The 23,058-nt window shown below is 28.8% G+C and overlaps 4 protein-coding genes and 2 long non-coding RNA genes across 9 annotated transcripts in view; 2 read left to right on the top strand and 4 right to left on the bottom strand.

Annotated features, from left to right (window-relative positions):
• Nucleotides 1-698, bottom strand: part of Ehbp1 (Eps15 homology domain containing protein-binding protein 1) — a 31,605-nt gene extending 30,907 nt beyond the window's left edge. Inside the window, 2 exon segments of the mRNA XM_027341771.2 lie at nucleotides 59-460; nucleotides 533-698. Of these exon segments, the coding sequence (XP_027197572.2) occupies nucleotides 59-460; nucleotides 533-636 (506 nt within the window). The 5' untranslated portion in view covers nucleotides 637-698.
• Nucleotides 699-1,740: 1,042 nt separating this feature from the next.
• Nucleotides 1,741-3,311, bottom strand: LOC113791923 (ribosome biogenesis protein NOP53). The gene is made up of 2 exons (XM_027341774.2): nucleotides 3,151-3,311; nucleotides 1,741-3,101 (listed from the first exon to the last, which is right to left on the bottom strand). Exons 1-2 carry the CDS (start codon nucleotides 3,309-3,311, stop codon nucleotides 1,901-1,903), a joined length of 1,362 nt encoding a protein of 453 aa, XP_027197575.2. The 3' UTR covers nucleotides 1,741-1,900.
• Nucleotides 3,312-3,322: 11 nt separating this feature from the next.
• Nucleotides 3,323-4,138, top strand: LOC113791927 (uncharacterized). Its single transcript, XR_012846687.1, has 3 exons — nucleotides 3,323-3,510; nucleotides 3,613-3,813; nucleotides 3,865-4,138. It is a non-coding gene; the product is annotated as an uncharacterized LOC113791927 (long non-coding RNA).
• On the bottom strand, nucleotides 3,446-5,507 carry LOC113791925 (NPC intracellular cholesterol transporter 2 homolog a-like). Its single transcript, XM_027341776.2, has 4 exons — nucleotides 4,919-5,507; nucleotides 4,550-4,696; nucleotides 3,800-3,981; nucleotides 3,446-3,727 (listed from the first exon to the last, which is right to left on the bottom strand). The coding sequence occupies exons 1-4, from the start codon at nucleotides 5,010-5,012 to the stop codon at nucleotides 3,545-3,547; spliced, it is 606 nt and encodes a 201-aa protein (XP_027197577.2). The 5' UTR covers nucleotides 5,013-5,507; the 3' UTR covers nucleotides 3,446-3,544.
• Nucleotides 5,508-6,873: 1,366 nt separating this feature from the next.
• Nucleotides 6,874-22,669, bottom strand: LOC113791920 (uncharacterized). Of its 4 annotated transcripts, none has more exons than XM_075822122.1 (6): nucleotides 22,287-22,669; nucleotides 13,728-14,530; nucleotides 8,090-10,932; nucleotides 7,790-7,995; nucleotides 7,308-7,707; nucleotides 6,874-7,181 (listed from the first exon to the last, which is right to left on the bottom strand). In XM_075822122.1, the coding sequence occupies exons 2-6, from the start codon at nucleotides 13,894-13,896 to the stop codon at nucleotides 6,915-6,917; spliced, it is 3,885 nt and encodes a 1,294-aa protein (XP_075678237.1). In that variant the 5' UTR covers nucleotides 13,897-14,530; nucleotides 22,287-22,669; the 3' UTR covers nucleotides 6,874-6,914. The 4 variants fall into 4 exon arrangements, with proteins under 4 accessions (XP_075678237.1, XP_075678238.1, XP_027197571.2 ...); XM_075822123.1 differs by lacking the exon at nucleotides 22,287-22,669 and adding an exon at nucleotides 20,314-20,331; XM_027341770.2 differs by lacking the exon at nucleotides 22,287-22,669 and adding an exon at nucleotides 14,690-14,797.
• Nucleotides 11,470-13,231, top strand: LOC142645583 (uncharacterized). Its single transcript, XR_012846688.1, has 3 exons — nucleotides 11,470-11,843; nucleotides 12,744-12,830; nucleotides 12,888-13,231. It is a non-coding gene; the product is annotated as an uncharacterized LOC142645583 (long non-coding RNA).
• Nucleotides 22,670-23,058: the final 389 nt, after the last annotated feature.

Raw genomic sequence — 23,058 nt, 5'->3', positions numbered from 1 at the left:
ATAGTAATTATATTTGAGAAATTTTCATAATAGATTAAATTATCGAATTATAACCTACGTTGCTTTGCCTTCTTTTAAAAATTGTGTGGCCATTATGAATGAAATGTATGATCGTCGAACTTTTTTCGATGTAATTTGTAGCTTCTTTTTGGTGAATTCCTGACGAAAAGGCACAGAAAATTGATCTTCATCAATAAATTCACTGATATTTATTGCAGACGATGCTATACGTCGTTGTTTTCCCATCGGTGAAATATCCTCAATCGAAATCATCCAATCTTTTGATTCAAAACGACCATGTGAATCTTTGAACAATGTAACTTCGATATCGATAATTTCCGGCAATGTCCATTTTACCGATCCTAAATATGGATTACGTATAGATGGTTCCCATATCATTGGTTGACTACATCGGCGTCGACTTCGACGTGTAAACACGACAATCAATTTGTTTGGTTGCCTTTGGCCATCATCATTTTACCCCCCAATGATTAATATTATTAATATGATTTTGAAAAATTTTATCACTTACCATTTTGAACATCCTTCAATAATTAATTCATGAAGTTCGAATAAAATACGATATTTAACAGCACGTTTATTAACACGTTGAAGGCGTTTCCAAACGAAACTCATTCTGATACGAACTTTTCAACAAAAAAAAACTTTTGTTACTCTAATGGAAACAACAACAACAAAAAGAACATAAAATAAATTGCAGATCTGAATAATAGAATGACGTTCATAATTTGTTTTTTATTGCTTCACCATTGATACTTGTTGTTTGTTGATATTGATGTTTTTTGTTGAAATGTTTAATAACACAAATAATCAATCACACATTCAGAAATTAACATTTATCGATTAACATTGTTTAAGAATAAGGATTATTAAAGTTAAATATTTATGGAATACGTTCAATTTTTTTTATTCGGGTCTAAAATTTCAACAAACAAAACGATTGTATAAATATGAGAAATTATCCGTATTATCCTCTAGATGATTTCAACTTGAAAAAAAATAGATTCAACAGAATATAATCCAAGTACAAATAATCCATTTTTCGCTGATTCATACACAATGAATAAAAGTAAAATATAATGACTAGAAAATTATTCAACCCATAGAAAAAAGCTACAAATTTACCCAAAAAAAAAAAGAAAGAAAAAACAGATCAAACTTTAATACATCTGCCAAATATCAACACACAAACACGAACACACATCACCAAAGAAAAAAATCTTCGATATATATGGAAAATTGAACGATATTCAAATGAAAGAAAAAATTGTATATCCGAATATTTAGATAAACAAACACACATGTGTCTGACAAATTTGATTACTGTAAATTCTAATCATCAACAATTCTGTTAAATGGGCAATGCCAATCGAATAACAAATTATTTTGTTGATTGATTGTTTTTTTTGGGTGATCGGGGAAATGGTGTCTGGAAAGAATGATATATATCTCAATATGCTCATTTTTTTACCAGCATATAAATGTAATAAATTAAATTCTACTTACACAACAAAGAAATCACAGAATAAATGCAAATTTATCAAACATTAATTGAATGTAAATAAAAATTGTTTGGAATATAAGAATAATAATACTATTTGCAGCAGCATCAAGGAATTAAGAACATTAATTACGAATGACTGAAATTATCTCGTTCGCCCATATCATTTTATGCAGATTTTTTAATATTAAAACATTATAAGATCCAAATAAAAAAGATTTCTTTTTTAAAAAAAATGAAATTTATTTGAAATTTAGTTTTTTTTACAAAAACAAACAAAAATAAACAAAAAAAGCATTGATTTATTAATTTACGAAACACGGAAAAAAGAATCCATTTTCACCATGACCAGCTGGATTGTGTGGAAATAGAATCGAATCATTTTAGTGTATCTTTATGTCTTCGTTTAATTTCCGTTTTGCGTCTATATTTTCGTTTATGATTTTGTAAAATTCTTGTTTCAATTAGATTACGCTTCTGTAGACTTTTATAACGGTCTTTCAATAAATTGCCTTCGGTTTTCAACGATCTTAATGAACCAGAAATTTCGCCAGGTAAATTCAATTCGATAGGTGTTTCCTCGAAGCGATGTCGACTTAATCGTTTTGGTTTGTAAAGGGATTCGATATGCTTAATTTGTCGAAGTTTCGCTCGCTCCTTGATCTTCTGTTCTCGTTCATCCAACTCCTTTTCGATTGATTTAATCCGGTAAACATCATTCTCTTTTATTCGTAACAATTTATCTTGTTCTTTTTGTTTCTTTATTTCCTTTTCACGCAATTCACGCCGTTTTTGTTGTTTTGTTTTTCTTTTCATAGTTTTAGCTTTTATTATGGCCATAGTCAAATCAAGATCATCAGTAGTTTCGATTTGTTTATCATCATCTTCACTTTGATCGTCATCAATCAATCCTTGTAACATTTCGTTAAGATTAGCTTTCTCATTTTCCTGGGCTTCATTTTTGGTAAGATGAAATTTATCCACTTTATCAGCCCACATTTTTTCTTCATTCAATTTAATCAATTCTTTTTCAGCTTCTGATATAATTAATGTTTTATAATCTTCCTCACTCGGATTATAAGATTGCCCTGGTAAAGGAACCTCGACTGCAGGTAATAAGGATGGTTTTTGTCGCAAATGTTCAGGTACTTTTTTCTTGATCACTGCAAGTGATTTTTCTTCATCATTCCATATGTCATAATTGTTATTGAATCGTGATTTTGAATCATTCTTGGCTTTCTGTTTGAATTGTTTAACTTGTTTAGCACGAGTTATTGTATCTTTACGATCATTCCAATATCGAATCAATTTTTCATCATCATTATAAACGGTACGACGCTTATCACTGTTTTGTTTATTAATCACAACAGCTGGAACATTCGATGTAGGCAGCAATTTCCGATACAATCGATGTTCAGATGAAATTTTTCTCAATTTTGAATTATTAACCAATGATGATGGACAAGATTGGATTTCTCGATTTTTTGAGACTTGATCCAATTTTTCCTGATAAAAATCATCGTCGCCAGTTTTTTCAATCATAAACAGTTCATCGTTCTTGGCATCACCAATAGAATGACTAGAAAAAAACGTTTTATTACAGTTTGAAACAAATTGCCAGTACTTACCCAATACGTTCTTCAAATCTTTTATCGTCCAGAAATTCTTCATACTCGCTAATATCGGTATGCTTTCGCCATGCTTTCTTTTTATTTTTGCTTACTTTTTTAACCTTTTTTCTTTCGTTGGGTGAAATATTCAAGTTCACATTTCCATTTAGTAACATCATTGTTAAAAAATAATTGAAAACCAATCAGTCCCATCAACAATTCACATTGAGCTTGAACACGTGGTGTTCAATAAAAAAAAATTTATAGCGCCATCCAGTGTTTTTGAAAAAAATTGCTTTGAAAAAATTCAGACTTTAAAATTGAAATTATATTTTTAATGCATTTGATTGATAAGATGAATTTACAAACAAAAATCTGGTATTATTCATACATAATTAAAACAATTCATTTTTTAGATTATGGTTTTTCGAACTTTTTTCGGACGATTTTTTTTCATTCGATTACGCATCGATCGATTAGGTTGATTTGATTTTAAATTTTTCTTTCTTGGATCGACAATTTTAGTGGCTACCTGAACACAGGCAATCTTCTGTCCGATTGGATCGGTAAGCGTATAACTTACTTTGAGCGAAATCTATAGCAAAATCAATCAATTAATTGATTAGATTGAAAATCGATCTGTTATATAGATCATTCGTTTATTTACCGGAGGATAATAAGGTTTGACTTCAAACCATGCTTTAAATTGATAATGTTCATCTTTTTTCAAAGGACACGACGGAAAAATATTGCCAGAATTACAAGGATCGATTTGTTGTTGAGGAAAAGGCATTTCACGACCACGAATTACACCTTTGATCACTTCGAATAATTTGCTTGTATTAGTTACTGTTTCAGTAAAGAAAAAAAAAGAAAAATTATAATCACCACCATCTCAATGAGACAATCTCAGTTTGCAAATAATAATTTCCAAAAAAAAATAACAACGGATACCATATGGTCATCACAGAATTTTTTCATCAACATCAACTCTCTTGGTTATTCGTTAATCTAATCTATGTGTTCAGAATGAATAATAATTATGATAAATCTATCTAATGACATTTTCAACTTTATAGTTAACAACCTGTTGTCTTTTTTTTTCTCAGGTTCCTGAGAATATCGTGTATAGCCTTGATCAAATTTAATTACCACGTCCTGAATATAGAAAAAAAACTTGGTACATCTTCACGGTTCATGGGTTCATTTTATGTGTGTGTGTGTATGTTTATATATTAGTATTTCCTTTCATTGCGTAACGCGCTTCGATCATAATAATTAATTAGTTGCAAAAAAAGATTAGATTATTTGATTGACACGGTAATGTTGTTGATGATGATGATGATCATGATGGAGATGGGATATTTTTGGTTCAATGGACATATATTTTTGGTTCGAAGGGAAAAAAATTACTTACGAGCAACAAAATCTGCTTCAACAGTCACATTAGTGCCCAATTCGATGACGCATATCGAATTATTATTATTATTATGGCTGTTATTATTATTATTATTGATATTTTCCATACATGGAAATATTCGTACATCTTTCACGTTTCCTTCACCTGAAAATAATTAAGTAGAAATGAATTTTTTTTTCTCGTTGATCAAATGAAGAAATCGTGCATCACTATTAGTGTTGTAAAAATTATTTAATCGAAGTTACCAATCATTGATAAAAGATCGATAGATAGTTGATCAGAAATCAACAAAAACACATATAACTTCAAATGAGATTCACGAAATTCTCATAGGATTTCAATTGATTACAGAAAAATTTCGCTTACCACAATCGGTAAAATTGACAGATTGACTTTTGACCAAATTATCGGCCATCATAACGATAGCGATGATCAATATGTACACGTTAATCGAAGACATTGATTGAAGCAGAAGAAGAAGAAGAAAATTCAATTGAATTGATCAAAAAAAAAATTGATTTGGAAAAAAATGACGACCTTTTTTTCTGATAAAAGATTCAGCTGTTGTTCACAATCATCAATGAAAAATTATCATTATTTGCTATTTCATTCAATGGTTTGTCGCCTGGACATTTTTTCTTTCCATCAAAACAATAATATTGTTGTTTTGTATTGACAAAAAAAAATAGAGAAAAGAATTTGTTATTGATGATAAGGGTGAAAATACTTATTCAATAAAATGAAATCGATGATGGCACATTTCCAGACAAAAGTAAATAACAATTCGTTGTTTAAAATCTCACGACAGGTATCATTTATTTCAAATTCAATGCATACAATGATAGTAAACAAATTATATTTCAATTCAACTTTGTCAAAAGAAAAAACGAAGTTTGTTTCGTGGACCAATGATTTTCGATAACAATTCAAATGTGTTTGTTTGTTTGTTTGTTTGTTCATTCATTCATATGGAAAAAATCAAAAATAAAACAAGTAGAAATTGTATGTTGCCAAATATTAATCATCAATTTTTATGTGAATCTTTTCGGTGGAAAAAAAGAAAACCAGATTAAAAAAAAGTGAAAGTTTACCATGTTTATGTGGATCTGAAGAGTAAATCACTAATTCATTCATCCAGAAATTTTGTTTTTTTCTTCTTTGAAAGAGAGTCTTCTCTATCTGTCCAATTTCCTATCAAATTACAAGCAAAAAAAAATTTCTTCCACTATTTTCTATTTCACTATCCGGAAAAATTAAGTTTGATTTTTCGTTTCTCCCGAAATCCAAATTGTCTTAATTATTGTATTCAATCCAACATAATTAATATATCATGTTATTTTCTGATTCGTGTTATATCATGAATCATTGTTTTGTTTAAAAAAATAACATAATTCCAATGCATTCATTCACTTCAATGTTGTAAGTTGGTTGTTATAAGAATGATCGGTATTTTCTTGTTTTTTTTCTTCTTACAGTGAGGATGATGCTAAAAAAATTATTATTAACGGGAAAAATATTGGGCGACATAAGATGTTATCGATGCTAAGTTAAAAAAAACAACAAAAACTTTCCATTTATTCGTTTTAGCTATTTATAGCTTGAAAACTTTATACCTACACACTTGTTTTTCGTTTAAAAACAATTCGTTTGGATGATTATAATGATGATGATGATGATGACCACATATCGAGATACAAATCATCATAATCAAACGATAAAAATGTAAACCAAATGGACAATACAGTACAGTATTACTTCGATTAACGATTGGACATATTGGACAAACAAATTAATCATCTTCATCCTTTTTTTTTTTTGCTTTGATATTAATTATTTTCAAACACAATAAATTGTCATCATTTGAATCGATGTTACCATTGTACTTATGAATGCATAACTAATTTTGTTTCCTATGATCATCATATTGTAATGACACACCATGAAATTAATCGTTCAACAGGTTAAAAAAAAATGTCATTCACTTTACGATTCCATTCAAAAGAAAGATTATAGTCAGACAGACAGAATGGTTAAGATTTTTTTCCATTAAATTTTTTTAATTTATTTTTATAAATATAAAATATGAGAAAAATTCAATGATTATACAATGTTAATGATGATGATGATGATAATAATAAAAATACAACAAAATATGTTCATGGAGAATACATACATAAATGAGAATGAATCATTAAACCTTGTAACATTAAATTCAAATTCCAAAAAAATTCAAAGAAAAGAAACAAAAAATAAACATTCCCAAACAAAGATGATAATATTTTGTAGTTGTTTTGAAGAAATCAGAAATTTTTTTTTAGAAATTTAATCCAAAATGTGAATAAATAAATAGACATCATTGTTATCAAACGACAGCATAGATATTAAAATTGTCTGTCATTTGTTGCTGCTGTGTTTGTTGTTGTTGTTGTTGTTGTCTACCGTTTCCATCCATCATTGATTGTTGTTGTTGTTTATGTATGACATTATTATTATTAGATAAATTTCTTATTTCTTGTGTTAATCGTAATCTAGGTCCCATCGGTATTCCAAGTTTTTGTAGCCTATCTTCATCCAATAACATTAGCTCAGTGATTCCAATTTTTTCCGATTCAAAATTTTTTAAATATTTCTATACAAGAGTTTTAGAATGAAGGAAAATAAAAAAATTGATTTTATGATTATAATGAAAATCATTCATTCATTCATTGATTGATTTATTATGATTGAAAAAAAAACAAAACAAAAGAACAATTACCTCATATCCAAATTTTTTTAAAAATTGTTTGAGCGTCGGTGGTGGATCGTCTTTTTTAATTTTATCAACTTTTTTACTATTAATATTGTTGTTTGATTCTTTACTATGGCTAGTTTTACCATTCACTAAATGATTTGATTGCTGCGGCTGTTGTTGTTGTTGTTGTTGATGGTGATTATGATGGTTTTCATTCATCTGTGTTAACTTGTTATTCGATTGTTGTACAATGTTTTGTTTTATGATAACCATTTGAGATCGAAGCATTTCCATATCATGTCTAAGGCATTGTATTTGATCGTTAAGCGTATAATTGTATTGTATATCGATCGAAAGCTGTGAAACACTTTTGGCTAATGTCAATACTTGAGATTCTAACCGCTGACATCTTACCAATACTTGACTGGTTTTAAAACAAAAAAAATCAATTTAATCGTATCGATCAATCACTTTGAATTACATAATAATAATAATGAAATACTAACCTGTTATCTTCAGATCGTGAACGAATTCGATTATTATCATGACGATGTTTTCTATATAGATGATCACGAGTATTTCGACTAGCGACTGAACTACGACCCGAATTTCTACGAAATAATTTTGTCTTACGATTTGCGTTGAAAATATTTCGTTGTCCATTTTTATTTTGTTCACTTTTACCATGATGATGATTGAGCATAGTGAGTAACTAATCAAGTTAAATTAAATAATCAATGTTTAGATACAACCAATAGGTTCAATGAATGATTTTTTTTGTTGAATAGTTATGATAATCAACTTACCTCTGAATACATATCTTCAATTCCTTTCAGCTGTTTTCTTAATGGATCATTATGATGACGAGCATTTCTATTATCGATGTTGATATTATCATCTAAATATTCACTACAACCATCGCCAGGAAAGTTAGTTTCACTTGAAACTATCGATGTAGCACCACAATCTTCCACATCATCATCATCATCATCATCACCATGCTGAACCACCACAGAACAATGATTCTGATGATGATTATGTTTTTCATTCAATTTTTGATGCTGTTGAAGGTTATGATGATGATGATTATGATTAGATGTAGCCGATAATATTTCATTGGCATTGTAATGATGTTGATGATGATTACGATATTTTCCTTTATCTGGTACACTATATATACATTTATCATATGATGGTAATATATTGTTCGTCGTCGTATTCATTCTGGCCGCTTTCATTGGTTCGGTTATAAACTTATGAGGATTTGGTGGTAATTTCATCATCGGTTTTGATTGTTGCTGTTGCTCACCGTTGAGAGTTGTAGAAGCTTTTGTTTGTTTGCTTAGATTAGAATTTAGACAATTTTCTGGCTTGGAAAAGTCAGTTTTTAATTTACTATCTATTTGATGATGATATCGATTTTTGCTCATTGTTGATGGCATTGTGTTGCTAGTTCTATTTGTATTGGAATTCAGAGTTGTTTTTGTTTTGGTTGATGGATTCTTATTCATTGTGCCCAAATCATCAGAAAGACTAGTCCAGCTATCGGTTTCATCATTCATTGACAATTTTGTTCGGAAATCCGTACCATTTAATTCATTGTCTTTACTCGAAGATCTAGGCTCAAGATAACGTTGAAGTTTGTTGAAATTTTGCTTTGATTTTGCTCCAGAATTATTTATCTTATCATTTAATTTATTCCATTCAGTATCAATTTGATGATTACTTTGATCTGAATCTAAACTTGTTAAATCGCCAGGACTATTTACATCTAAATTATTACGATCTTCTGTATGGCTATTCATCGTACCACGACCAGATTCGGATGACGATTTATAATTATGATCATGTGATTCGACACTTTCCGTCGGTTCTACAACCCCATTTAAACTTAACGTACTACCTTGATGTTGATGTTGTGGTTGTTGTTGTTGCTGCTGAGGATGATGATTATTTATGATTTGTTTGACAAAATTACGGTCACTATTGTTGTTGGAAGATCGAACTATAAGTCCATTTGAACATTTATTATCATCAGTATCATTCACTACAACACTATTTGTAACTGCTTCTTGTTCATTGGAATTGTTATCGACATTTGATGATCGAGTGATGGTATTGGTTGGCTGAGAAACACCATTATTCTGATGATGATGATTATTATTATGTTGAAGATGAAGATGCATATTAGCCGGAGATGTTTTATTAGTAAATGAATATAAACTCTCTTTACGAGTCACTTTGTCGACATTCATTTCAGGAGTTATATTACGAAAACACGTATCAGTTGAAGATTTTTGCATCATCGATGATAAAACATCTGATGATTGCTTGTTGGATGTAGCTGCAACAGAACTTGAATGAATGTTGCCATTCGGGTTGATGTTGGTCGATTGAACACACGGATATTGTTGTTTATTGGCAAACAATTTATTACACACTGTACGTAGATCATAATGATCACTTTCAATTGTAGCTGTAGCTGAGTTCCTCATCATCATTGTTTCTAATTCATTTGATGATGGTCTCAACAATTTTGCCGATGTCGATGCTGATAAATTATTAAGATTATTTGATACTGAAGCACTAATTGTATACTTGTTCAATGTATTCAATAGACAAGAATCAATATGTTGTTGTTGTTGCTGTTGATGATAATGGCTTAGATTTGGATTGACCATAGTAGATGAAGAAGATTGCCATTGTTGCATTGTCGATGGTAATAATGAAGCTTCATTATGATTATGGTTATTATTATTATTGCCATTAAAATCATTATCATTAAATGATGATGACGATTCGCTATTTTTATTATTAGCACAATTTTTTTGCTCTTGTTTTATTTTTGGTTCCAACCGGCCAACAACATCCTCTTTATCAACATTATATTGAATTGATGTTGATGATGCTAGATTTCCATATGATCGATATGTAGATTCATTTTGTCGTTTATCGTTATGATCGATATCAATTGAACCAGATTTAGACAATGTAGTTTGTGTTTGGTTATTATCTTTATTAATAGATGATGGCGAAAGAATGGCCCGAATTTTTTGCTGAAACAAACTTACTTTACTTGTCGATGGAGTTGAGTTTGATGCTGGTGATGATTGTTTTCCATTCACATGAAATGAATTTTCTTTCGTTAAATTTGTATTACTATTTGATGTGGTCATTGAAGAAGATGAATTAATCATTTTATCCAAATTATTCAATGAAATTTGTCGTCTTAATTGTCGTTGTTGATTGAGGTAATGTTGATTCATGTTGTCTGATGTTGTTGCTGAAGAATCCAAAAAATTAGAACCAAAACTATGACCATTAGCGGCCATCAATGAACTTAAAGTAGAATTTGTCGGTAATGTGTTTGAATGTCCAGGTTGAAGATTGAATTTCAGCAAACTTTGTTGTTTATTTGTGGTTGTTGTTGATTGAATACCTTTTGATTTTTTATGGTTACGATGAGGTAATGTTGAAGATAAAGATGACTGATTATTAATCTCATTATTAAGATTGTTTGAATTATCACATCTTATCGTTTGATGTTGAGAAGGCGTCGTTTTTAATGTCAAACCATTTGAATTGGACAGAAGCATTCGATGTTCTTCTACCGGAGATAATGGCCGTATATGTCGACAATCTTCTATGCCTGTATATAATTGAAATTTCGTTCATAATGGAAAAAAAATAAGAAAAATTTATAGCCAAAGGACGATTATTATGATTTGAAGAATCCAATTATTATGGATTTTTGATACTTTTCTCAAAAAAAACTGCGAAAAAAAATTCAAAAATAAAATGTTGTTTTTCTCACACACAAACACAAAAATAATAGTTTAAACCACAATGAATATGTGTTTACTATGTCAGTGTGTATTCATCATAATATTCGGCGAAACATCGGAAAACATAGGCGATTGCCATAATCATCATCAAAATTGATCAAATGTCAAGCTGTCAACATATAAACAAAATGAAAGGATGTTTTCACATAACCTATAGGTTAACCATAAAAGAATGAACAATTTTTTTTCATATCGGATAAAAATGGATAAATTCAAACAATAAGATTCATTCGAACGAATAAGGAGACGACAATAACAACAATCATCATCATCTTCATGATGATCACTGATATGTGATGTGATGAGTTTTTTTCATCGCCGTCGTCGTCTTTGTTGTATAATACAAGCAAATCATTTTTGACCATATCAATCCTTCTGTCTGTATATTGGATACCCGTGGTTGATGTTTTTTTTCTTCTTCTCTTCCAATTTCTATTCATTCATACATTTATTCATCAACAAGCTTTACATTATTATTAATAGCTATAGACAATATAAGATTGTGGCATCAACCCGATGTAAGAGAGAGAGAGAGAGAGAGAGAAAAAAAAGAGAAAGAATATCCGAATACTGTGAATATAGTGGCCACTATTAAATAATTGCGGTCATATCTATTCATATTTTATCTACAACCAATGAATGAATGGCCAAATACCGACCGACCAACCAACCGACCATCGATAGAATACACACAAACAAGTTTAAACATTTACCGGTAAGTTTAATGTGTATCATGAATCAGTTTGATAATTATGGTCGCCATTTACTTTATGGTTCATCATTCTGAAATGAAATTGAAAGAATTATTCATGGAGAATAAGATTTGGTCACCCGAAAAAAAAACAAAAATGTAAAATAGGTTGAATGAATGAGATGATTGCCATCATAATCATTATCAACAGCAACAACAAAACGATAAAGTGACTACCATTATTTTGTGGAAATAGCCAAACATCATTTACGGTAAATAGTTCAAAAGAAATGTTGGCAATGATGATGATGGCGATTCGATTCGTTTATCGTTTTTTTTTCAAAAAAAACAACGGTAAATTCTATTGTTTTCTTATCGTCACTGTGATTAAACAACAAACAATTTAAATTGCAAAGAAATGAATAAAAAACCAAATAAACCTGGGCAATTTGTTCGGGAAAAAAACTAATGCACGCTAAAAGATATAAGAAATTAAAAAAAACTTTTTAAAAAAATTCATAGGCAAGTCCGAATCGCAACGATTAGATTATTCATTTTTTGTTTTCTGTCGGAGCAATTAAAGTTAATCAACTCGAATGAAAACTTTAATATTTTCATTGATGATGAAAGTATGCCCGCCTAGAAAATATATTTTCAAAAATAAAAAATGTAATCTTCTTACCAGATCAATTGTTTCATTGATGAATATATAAACAAAACAAAAAAAACTAGAAGGGAAAGAAGAAGAAGAAGAAGAAAACAAAATAGCCAATCATCATCATTATCATTATTAACAAAATTCAATGGACAATTACATAATTTGTCCGTGAGTGTGTGATACACATTTTTTATCCATAATAATAATAATAATAATTGGACTATTTGTGTTTTAGTATCAATTTTTTGTTTTTTTGTTTTGCCTAGGATGATCATATTTGATGATGGCCAAAACAATCATTTTGATGAGATACAAATAGAAAAAAAAATGAATGAAGAAATTTTTCTCCAGATGTAAGTCAAATTATTATTATCATTATTTTTTTTTAATTTTTATTTTTTAATTATTAGTACGGATGCTGAACAAACAATGAATCGAAATAAACCGGCCGCCATAGTGGACGTTTTTTTTTCATCAGCCACGCCATAATTTTTTTTTGTTGTTCAGAGAATCATTAATCGTAAATATTTAATGATGAAAGATTGAACAATTGAACATTGGATTGTAATGGAATTCATAAAGATTTTTTTTTTGTTGAAATGTTTTGTGTGATGAACACACATGCACACACATTCCATTTATTAAGTTCGAAAACGTACAATGAAGAAGAAAACGAGATCATTCCATTTCCATTAATGAAGAAAATTTTTTTTTGTAACAAAAAGAAAAAAAAAATGTCCGAATAATTCATAAAAGGATGACAATGTTTTTTTGTAAAAAGAGAAGATGATTTTTAAGTAGATCATGTTAACTTATAATGATCTTATAATTATGCGAAAACATACAATATATATTGTTTTGTTTTTTTCATTTTGTTAGTTGGTTTGATCATTAAAAAAACCTCAATTTGTTGATGAACGTGTAACAAGAGAACAAAACAAAAAAAAAAATTGAGATCATGAATTTTTAAATCATCTCACACTGACACTGGATTAATCTCATAAAAATCACCTAATTAACTGTGTGAATTTTTCGTACTACATAGTATCATCATCATCATTTATTGAACTTGAAAGAAAAATCACAAAACAAGATCCGGACATTAAGATATGGCAATCATATTTGTGGGATGTTTTTTTTTGTTCATTATTATATATGATGTTTAAATGATATTTTTCCCGTTTTTATTTTTTTCAAACAATGATAGACAAAATATAAACAAACAAAACAAACAAACAAACAAAACTTACCTGTCATTGTTCGTTGATGATTATTATTATGATTATGACTGTGGTTATGATGATGATGATGATGATGACTATTGTTGTTGACAAATGCCGATAATGTATTCTGTTGTAGATTCATTTTTGGTTGACTGGAAATTGCCAGGTGACAGGAAGACATTTGACCATGATTCATGATTTTCGTTGTCGTTTGTTATTTGTTCATCAATACAACTTGTTGATTCTGGTTGTAAATAATGTTGCCGATGTTTAGAATTTGCTAATGTCAACAGCCAATACCAAGACGATGATGATAAAGGTGTTTGATTGTTTGAATGAACTTTTTGGTCAAATATTCGTTCAAATTGATTTTGTTCAAAATGTTCACATTCAGGTTGTTGTTGTTGTTGTTTTAGTTGTTGGCTATCGTTGTTCGTATGAGCTGTTGTTAATGACGAATGAATGTCGTTGGAGCGCGTGGGAAATTGCTTTTTTTTCTTCTTCTTGTTCTTGTTCTTGTTCTTGTTCGTTGAATGTCGTAGGTCGTCGTTGCTATGGCTAATTGAACTACTACTGTTGCTGTTTTTACTTATACTATTGGCTTTATTATTCGTTATTTTAGGTGATTTTAAGTCATCGCCATCATCAGCTAGATTGTAATGATTGTGACAATTGTTGTGTAAAACAAAAACTTCTGTTTGAACGGAATCAACTTTGTCTGATAATAATAATGATGATGATGACGGTGGTGATTGTAAAGATTGTAGTGATTTTTTGCTTAGTCTTTGTTCATTGAGAAAGGAAACTGCAATTTGATCATTGGCCAAAGTCTATTTGATGAATGAATGAATGAATGAATAATAAAACAATTGAAAGATGTAAGAAAAAAAATTTGAAAACAAAATAAATTACAATGAAAATCTAATAATAATAATAATAATCGGAAACAAATTATCATATCAAACGGATTATTTGTTATTAAATTTTACCATTTGATCCAAGTGAATTTTGCGCAGACGTTTTTCAAACGATAAAAACATTGTTACCAAAAAAAATAAATAGTAAACAGACAAACAAATTCTAAGGTCTGAATTCAATCCATATCAATGATCAAATGATACAAATTATAAAAAATAAATTTTCTTAAAAAATGAAATCGAAAATGTACATGGTCAATATCAATGGCTGTTCTGTAAATCTTTCTGATGATGATGAGCCAGGATATTAGCTCAAACAAATTAAACTCAATGCATACTGACCGAGGTCAAATCAATAATGTATCTTATACTAGGGAACTATTATCAACTACAACAATTACTATCATTAGTATGTATTACATATGTCATAATAGGAAAAACGATCGACCTTTGTTTTTTTTCTTCTTCTTTAGATTCGTACAACAAAAAGGTCAGATCTGGTTTGCACGAGATAACCAATTGGACGGATGATTCGATAATCGTCTTTTATTTTTTTTTTTCAGCAATTTTCGACGGTTTCGAACAATCAAACTTGAATGAATGAATCAACAAACTTAAACATGCTAACAATTTATTTAGATATAATAATTCAGTATCGATGATGTTGATGATGATGATGAACAAAACAAAAAAAATGTCTGAAAAAATGCTTACCATCATCATTATTTTGCATCATACATTTATTTTAAGTTATTTTTTTAGAGTCACGAATTTCGAATATTTATGAACAACAACAACAGAAAAAAAATTAATATGATTCAGGTAATGTACATACTACATACGATAAAACTAAATGTCGATATGATCATCACCAAAACCTTAATGTGTGTATATACTATCAATATGTTTTAATGTAATTAAAACAACGTGTTGTTTAAAAAACAGAATCAAAGACTCAATCGGCTAGTTTGATCACTTGTTGTTATAAATGCCGCTTTTCGAAAAATGATCGGTTTTTTTCTGACCAAATATTTATGACTGAAAATAGTCGATTATTTTGCAAAGATGTTAAGAAGAAGAAGAAAACCAGAATTTCAGGAAACAATATTTTATGAATTTCGAAAAAAAGCAGATAAATTAGTGTTTGGGTGATTGGATTGAAGGTAAAATGTTCAACAAAATCTTCATAAAATACAAAATGCTCCTGATCAAAATGGAAAACAAGTAAAGCTATTATCATACGAAAAAAATAAAGGAAAATAATTTAATTAAACTGTTGTGTTTCTTGATGAAATCTAGTTATATATAACAATTTCATGTGGGAAAGAAAGGTTATTTTTTTTGTTTTTTGTAAATCTCACTCACATCCAGTTTATAAATGAATTAAGCAATGGATTATCATGCAAATAAGATCAGAATTTTTTTTTGTTTTGAAAAAATAATTTTATTTTAATTTCAAAAAAAACACTCAATGAAATATACATTGAATCTCATTACAGGCAATAATTCACACACACCTTGAATACCAAAAGTCAAAAAATGTCAGAATAACTAAGAAATTTGAATTCAATTTTTATCATTTCAGGCATATAATATGGTTGATCTTCATCATCATCATCATCATCATCATCACCATCAAGAACCCATTGTGTATAACATTCATATGACTTTCGCTAATTACACTTACATACCAGGAGACAATTAAACGCAAAGTTCAATGAGAATTTTTTTTGTTTAAATTCATTTGTTGCCATTTTGCCTGTTTTGCTTTCTGATCATCATCAAGACATATGGTATTCGTCTACGACGAAATTGATCATCATCATCATCACTGTATGTATAAGAAACAAAGCAACCATGACCGATGATGTGATTCTCAACATTTTTTTTATCATGATTAGATGATGATGGTCATAGCTCGCTTCGATGAATCTTTAAACAACAGGAAAAAAGGGTCCTGTGATTTGTGTGAGCAGAATAATTTTTTTTTATTTCGCCATCTTTCTGTCACACCAAAAGTTTATTATTATCATCATCATCATCACAATAATTATCCATAATCAAATATAAGTATGCAACAAGGTCCAAACGTTGGAGAGAAAAAAATAATGGTAATAATGGGAACTTGTTCATCATGTTTGATGATGACCAATCGAGAATGTAAAAAAGAAAATTTACATCAATTCAGATAATTTTCCCGAAGAAAAATCGTGATTTCAATTATAATTTTTCGTTCGTTTTGTTTTTAAAGAAAAAAAAACAAAATTTAAAATTTGAAAAAACAAAATTTAACCCAGCAGAAAAAAAAGGTTATATTCGTAACGATGGTCATAGTGTGAATCTAATGATGCAAAACATATTGCTATTATATGGTTTTTTTAAAAGGTGATAATGATAATAATAATAATAATAATTTACAAGATTCATTAAATATTTTTTTCGGAAATGTAAAATGTGAAATCTTACGACAAACAAAAACAAATAAAGACGACACATAATCATCAAATACGAAATAGAAATCGATCAATGAATGGATGAAGAAGAAGAAAATTTCATCAATAAAAAGAAAAACGACGATATACATTTAGATTTGATCGGTAAAGATAATACCGCACCTTTTTTTCTGCATCTCATTGTTTTAATGAATTGAATAAAATGAAATTTTTGTTCTCAATTTTTTTTGTTTTTCTGTTTCACTCTTATCATTTATCCTAAATCTATATATATATGAAATCTACACCCGTTATAGATATTGGCACCCAAAAATAAATAAATATGGGGGAATAAGAAAATAAAAAAATAACCAAAAGTTATTCAAATTTAATTCTAGATATATTTTGTTTGTTTCATCTGGTTCAATGTAATAATACATTATTATATTTTAACAGTGGAAAAAAAAACCTGTGTTGTATTGGTTGATATGTAACTGACCGACCAGGCCAACTAACCAACTAAACCAAGAGAGATAGAGTGATGTGATCTGTTTCAGCGTTTTTTATTTTCTGGACAACCAATTCAGCTTATTATCATCATCATCATCATCATATAGATTTTTACAAATTACTTATATTTGGCCCAAAAACACACACACACACATCATTTTGCTCCTTTTGTTCTTAAACCATTATAATTCTTTTGTTTTACAAATGTGTGTAATATAAATTTATATTGGTCGATGTTAAAGTTTAGCACAATAAAGAAAAACAATAGTGATGTCAATCAATCAATCAATCAATCAAAATACAAAATGGCAAGAGAATAGAAATTTAGTGAAAAATGTTTTTAATTTTTAATATTTTCGGAAATAAAATTAACAAAATAGAAACTTATATAGAATGACAACCGTATCGATTAGAATATTTAACCAATGAAGAAAAAAAAAACAAATTCATCATAATCGTGGTGGTAAACGAAATGGAAAAAATGAAAATACACGATTTATTTTTTTCGGTGTGCCACTGATCATTATAGAGAAAAAAAATTGAAGGAAAAAATTTTCCAATTCAAATATTTAGTGAAATATTAGAAAATGAACAAATTAATTGAAAAAAAAGTGGAAAAAAATTCTAGCAAAGATATGATCAGACCACCGCCAACGTATTAGTCTGCCACATCTTTGGAATTTTGTTCATAATAATCTCCTGTGTCTTTAGGGCATAAAATTTCTTATGGCTAAATTATATGAATCTATCATATCATACCGGATCCATATACATAAGTTTGTTCAGTGCAATACAAGATAATCGAATAGTCACGAGGATGAAAATTCCTATACAAATCTTGGCCATATTGTGCATATACGAATGAACGCGTGATTTTATTGTAAAATGTAATCAAATATTTACCGAACGAGGATAGTTATTTAAATTGTTAAAAAATTGTTGTCAATGAGAAAAAAAACATGTTTGTTTTTTTTTACTTTCTATCATTGCTTTGACTAAAAATCGACAATATTTTTATCCGACCGGAAAGATGCTTGAAATGATTGAAAAAAGTGGCTAAATTTTTTAGGCGCACCTTTAAATCATATAAACATTTCCGTTCAAAAGTTGTAAATTTGATCAATTTACAGCAAGAACCAAGTTCGGAAGAAATAGGCAAAAACAAACTAATGACACATGGAAAAAGCATCGATCTTTCAAAGTTTCAAATGTATATGACAAGTTAAATTAATTTATCTTAAAATCCGATTTCAATCAAACAATGGCCAATGTTTTTTATGGTATTTTTCTTTCATTTCTTTTTTTTTGATCTAAGCCTCAGGGCCAGTGTATAAGTTTATTCAACGTTGATGATAATTAGTTTTGTTTTTTTATTTTACTGGCTTCATACTTGCAATTCATTTTTCATTCCATATTCGTGAATCTTCACTAATTCTAAGTAGAGCATGATAGATTTGGCGAGAAAAAACAGAAATACCAATAATAGAATACTGTTTGTAAAAATCTGGGCGAAAAAAACAGCTTTTTCAAAAAAAATCGGACAGATAAAAAAGATTGATCATTATTATATGGTGTATATATGCGCTAAACGTAAAGAAAAAACAACAACAAAATCTGCCACCTTCAGATTGTATCACATTAACCCGTAAGGGCCAAATTAAATCAAAAAGAAATTATTCTTTTCGTAACAGTATTTTTTTTGAAATCTATGTTTTACAAACAACAACAAGATTTTGTCTTTAAACAAAATAATGATTAAATTCCAGACCATCTAATTGGGTGTCATAGTGTGAATTGTCAGTCAATATATTTTAGTCGTTTGGGTGTTGGTGGTGGTATATGATTGTGTTTTACTTTGATGTATGATGCATAATATATCTTAAAAAGAAAATCAAAAGAAACAGAAAAAAAACGAATCTATTTATCAATCAGTGAAACAAGATAATTGATCGATGAAATATATTTGATAAAAAATACCCGAAAAGGAGTGTATTTTCCAAATGGAAAATGGCAAAAAAATTGAATCAAATCACACATTTAAACCCTATAGGTTATTTATTTTCAAAAAAAAAAAAAAAAAAAAAAATCAACAGACATAAATCATTACTGATAAAATGATAATGATGATGCGATGAAATGAAATTGGAATAGAAATGAATATATGAATTTTGCTGTTGTTTTTGTTGCTGAAAAATGAGAGCAAAAAAATGAGATTCGAATTAATGAATGAATGAATGAATGAATTTAAGGAAGAAAAGGTGAATAATGTATCGATCAATCAATCACACAAGACAGGTAAAGTATTGCCCAAATACCGAAAAAACAAAACAAAATAAAACAAAAAATTAATAAATCACCATTTCATTATAATCAACTCTCACATTCAATCTGTTTATATGCAATCCTTACAAACCGGATATTTATGATAATTATAATCAACAACTTGTCGACAGATTCAATGATGATGATGATGATCAGTGATCATCATCATTATTATAATGATCTTGAATCATTGAAACACTGGGAAGAAGAAGAAGAAGAAGAAAAAACTTATTTAAATGTAAACGTAATCATTAAAATTTAACAGTTATAATACCATATTTGTATGTTTGAATAGAAAATTTTTCAATTTAAAGAATTGTAAGTGTTAAATTTCAATAAACTTGTTTTATTAAACAACATTGGCCGGGAATAGAAGAATTTGAAATGAATGGGAAGAAGCAGGTAAAAAAAATTCATTTCAATTCAACTTACAAAAAAACTAATGATGTTTTTTTTCTCTGGTTTAATCAAAGATAGTAGGATTTATTTCGAGCACACACACACAAAAAAAACCCGGATAACGAAAAGTCCTGATGATGATGATGATTGAAGACAGCTTGATTGAAATTACAAATGAAATGACAATGAATTTTCAATGTTGACTGTTGATTGTTATGGATCTAAAAATCCTCTTCAAAATGAAATGATTGAATGTTTTATTTTCCCTTGAAATTTGTTGCTAATCGAATGCAAACAAACAAACAAACAAACAAAAAAAAGAAGAATTCTTCTAATAGAATTGGCCGTAGAGAGAAAAATAATTGTTGTTAACATTGTTGTTATTATTTTCGATTTGCAACAACAACAAAAAAAAAAGCAATATTTAGTCAGTCGATTATCTTACCCATTGTACCTCATCATCATAATCAAAATATTATTGTTGCTGTGTTTTCATTATATAACCACAATATAAGAAATGTCATTATGACTTTGAATGAATGAATGAATGAATCTTCAATGATAATAATAATAATAATTTAACGTAAATACAATGACAACATTTTTTTGATGAATGAAGATTCATTTTTATTCACATGATCATGTCAACGAATAAAAATAACCAGATGAAAATCTAATGACATGATGATGTTGATGATAATGGCTAAGGTTTTACGATAATAATGATAATCAGAAAATTTTCCAAAACAAACTACCTACACACGCACGATATTTTTTCAATCCTACCTGTCGTGTGCGTGCGTGTGTGAATACACCAAATGAACAGGAAAAAAAATGATAACAGATATTGAAACTACAATTAATTAATTAATTGTGAATCAAAAAACTACACAGTAGTCAATGAGAGAGAAGAAAAAAAAGCTATTTGTAATTTTTTTTTCAATTACATCTGCTCTTTTATAATTCTCATCATCATCTATGTCACACAACGGAAATCATTTTAAGATGCAGATGTTTTGCAGTAACAACAACAAAAAATCTGCCCTTACCAAAACGGGTGAATGTTTTTTTCTCCATTCATTCAATTACCCTCCATTACTATTAGTCAGTTAATTTGATGATGATACCGAACAACAACAACAACAACAAAAACCGAGAAAAAAGATCGAATTAAATTAACGAATTAATTATCCAATGCATCAAACTTGATAATCAAGTTCATCATCATTATTCAATAAAATTCCGATTATTGAATTTCAATATGATAATAATAATAATAATAATAATTGAAGAATTAACCGAAATGTTCGGCAATCAATGGAATCATCAATCAAAAAAATTTTGCCACAATAAGAAAAAAAAGATATGGTAATAATGAAAAAAATATATAGATCAGGATGCTATTCAGTTGTAATAGTTTGTAGGGTTCGGCATCAGTTACAAAGAGTATAATTATCGATAAAATAAATGATGAGTATTACAGAAGCAAATAATAAAGGAGAATGTGGCCTTCAAATAAATGTTTTTGATGGTTTTGAATGAGGAAAAAGACTTTAATAATTTATAAACAGCAAATTTTTTTTAGTTATAAAATTAATTCGCAAAAAAAATTATTCAATAGGAAATAACAAAAAAAATGTGGATGAATGTCGGTAAAAAATCTAAAATATTCTTGCCTAAAGCTGATGATTAATAATTGAATTAATGATTCGGTGCAACGATTTACCCAACGACACACACACACACACACACATTGAAAATCATTGAATCGATTTATTCAATTTGGAAATAAAAGACGATGGTGACAAAACAATCATCATTAGCGGAAATTCCATTGGAATTTTTTTTTCTGTGAACAAACGAAAATTTTTCAACAAAAAATAACCATTGTATATGGAGCAATCAATCAAGCGCAACGTTCAAAAAATTTGAGAATTTTTTTATTATTGGAATGAAGAATTTCAATGAAAAAAAAATAATCATTTGAATAAGAGAAGATCACTTACTTATTTCGAAATGATGATCATCATCATGATCTGTACGAATGGATCGTCTTGATGGAGATGATGATGATGATGATCGTCATAGTCATTGATTCATTCACTTGATGATTGTAGGTATTTATTTTTTATTATTATTTCATTCATTCATTCACCGATGGTGGTCGATGTTTTTTTTTGGCTGTTCTTCTCTACATTCGACATATGTCCATACATAACCAACAATCATCAGATTTGTCCGCCTGACCAAACTGAGAACAAAACAAAAAAAACTGAATAGAATAAAGTAATGTGATCACACACGATGAAGAAGAAGAAGAAGAAATCAAATGTTAAAGCAGATGAAGAAGAAAAAAAATGTATTCAATGATCATTTAGACATCGATGATGATGATCATCATCATCGAATAGTCCAAAACAATTGGCTTTGTAAACTTGTTTGTCAAATAAAGGTGAGTCTTTCCAAGGAAGTGAAATTGGGCGAACAAAATTCGTTTTCATTTGAACAATACTTTTGATTTAACAACAACAACAACAACAGAAACGAAAACATTATTACATGACCGGATGATTGTTGTTATAATGATGATGATGATGATGGAAAGCAATTTGATTTTGTTACACTTTCCATGAATTTTACGCGTGCATTCGAATACACATGCACATATATGATTCACAAGTGCACTTGTGTAACATGTTAAGAAAAGATCAGACTATGATCATTGATCGACCACCAAGCTCGATGGATGGTCAATTGTTGAATGAAAAATATTGTATG

The sequence above is a fragment of the Dermatophagoides pteronyssinus genome, unplaced genomic scaffold (genome assembly GCF_027571235.1).
Source record: "Dermatophagoides pteronyssinus isolate colony J.1.1.1.1 unplaced genomic scaffold, Derpt_VIB-CSIC_2022.12 sq0015, whole genome shotgun sequence".
NCBI classification, from domain to species: domain Eukaryota; kingdom Metazoa; phylum Arthropoda; class Arachnida; order Sarcoptiformes; family Pyroglyphidae; genus Dermatophagoides; species Dermatophagoides pteronyssinus.
Note: the sequence above shows the minus strand (reverse complement) of the source record. Positions and strands in the feature narration are given on the sequence as shown.

Bases quoted from the DNA above. Each gene is read 5' to 3' on its own strand.
- LOC113791923 (XM_027341774.2), bottom strand. From the start codon at position 3,311: ATGATGTTACTAAATGGAAATGTGAACTTGAATATTTCACCCAACGAA. The intron at 3,102-3,150 runs GTAAGTACTGGC...GTTTTTTTCTAG, and splicing joins AGATTTGAAGAACGTATTGG to TCATTCTATTGGTGATGCCA.
- LOC113791925 (XM_027341776.2), bottom strand. From the start codon at position 5,012: ATGTCTTCGATTAACGTGTACATATTGATCATCGCTATCGTTATGATG. The intron at 3,982-4,549 runs GTAAGTAATTTT...TTACTGAAACAG, and splicing joins TGAAGCAGATTTTGTTGCTC to TAACTAATACAAGCAAATTA. The intron at 3,728-3,799 runs GTAAATAAACGA...ATTTTGCTATAG, and splicing joins TCAAACCTTATTATCCTCCG to ATTTCGCTCAAAGTAAGTTA.
- LOC113791920 (XM_075822122.1), bottom strand. From the start codon at position 13,896: ATGAATCATGGTCAAATGTCTTCCTGTCACCTGGCAATTTCCAGTCAA. The intron at 10,933-13,727 runs GTAAGTTTTGTT...AATTATATACAG, and splicing joins TCATCAACGAACAATGACAG to GCATAGAAGATTGTCGACAT. The intron at 7,182-7,307 runs GTAATTGTTCTT...ACTCTTGTATAG, and splicing joins TAAAAAAATTTGGATATGAG to AAATATTTAAAAAATTTTGA.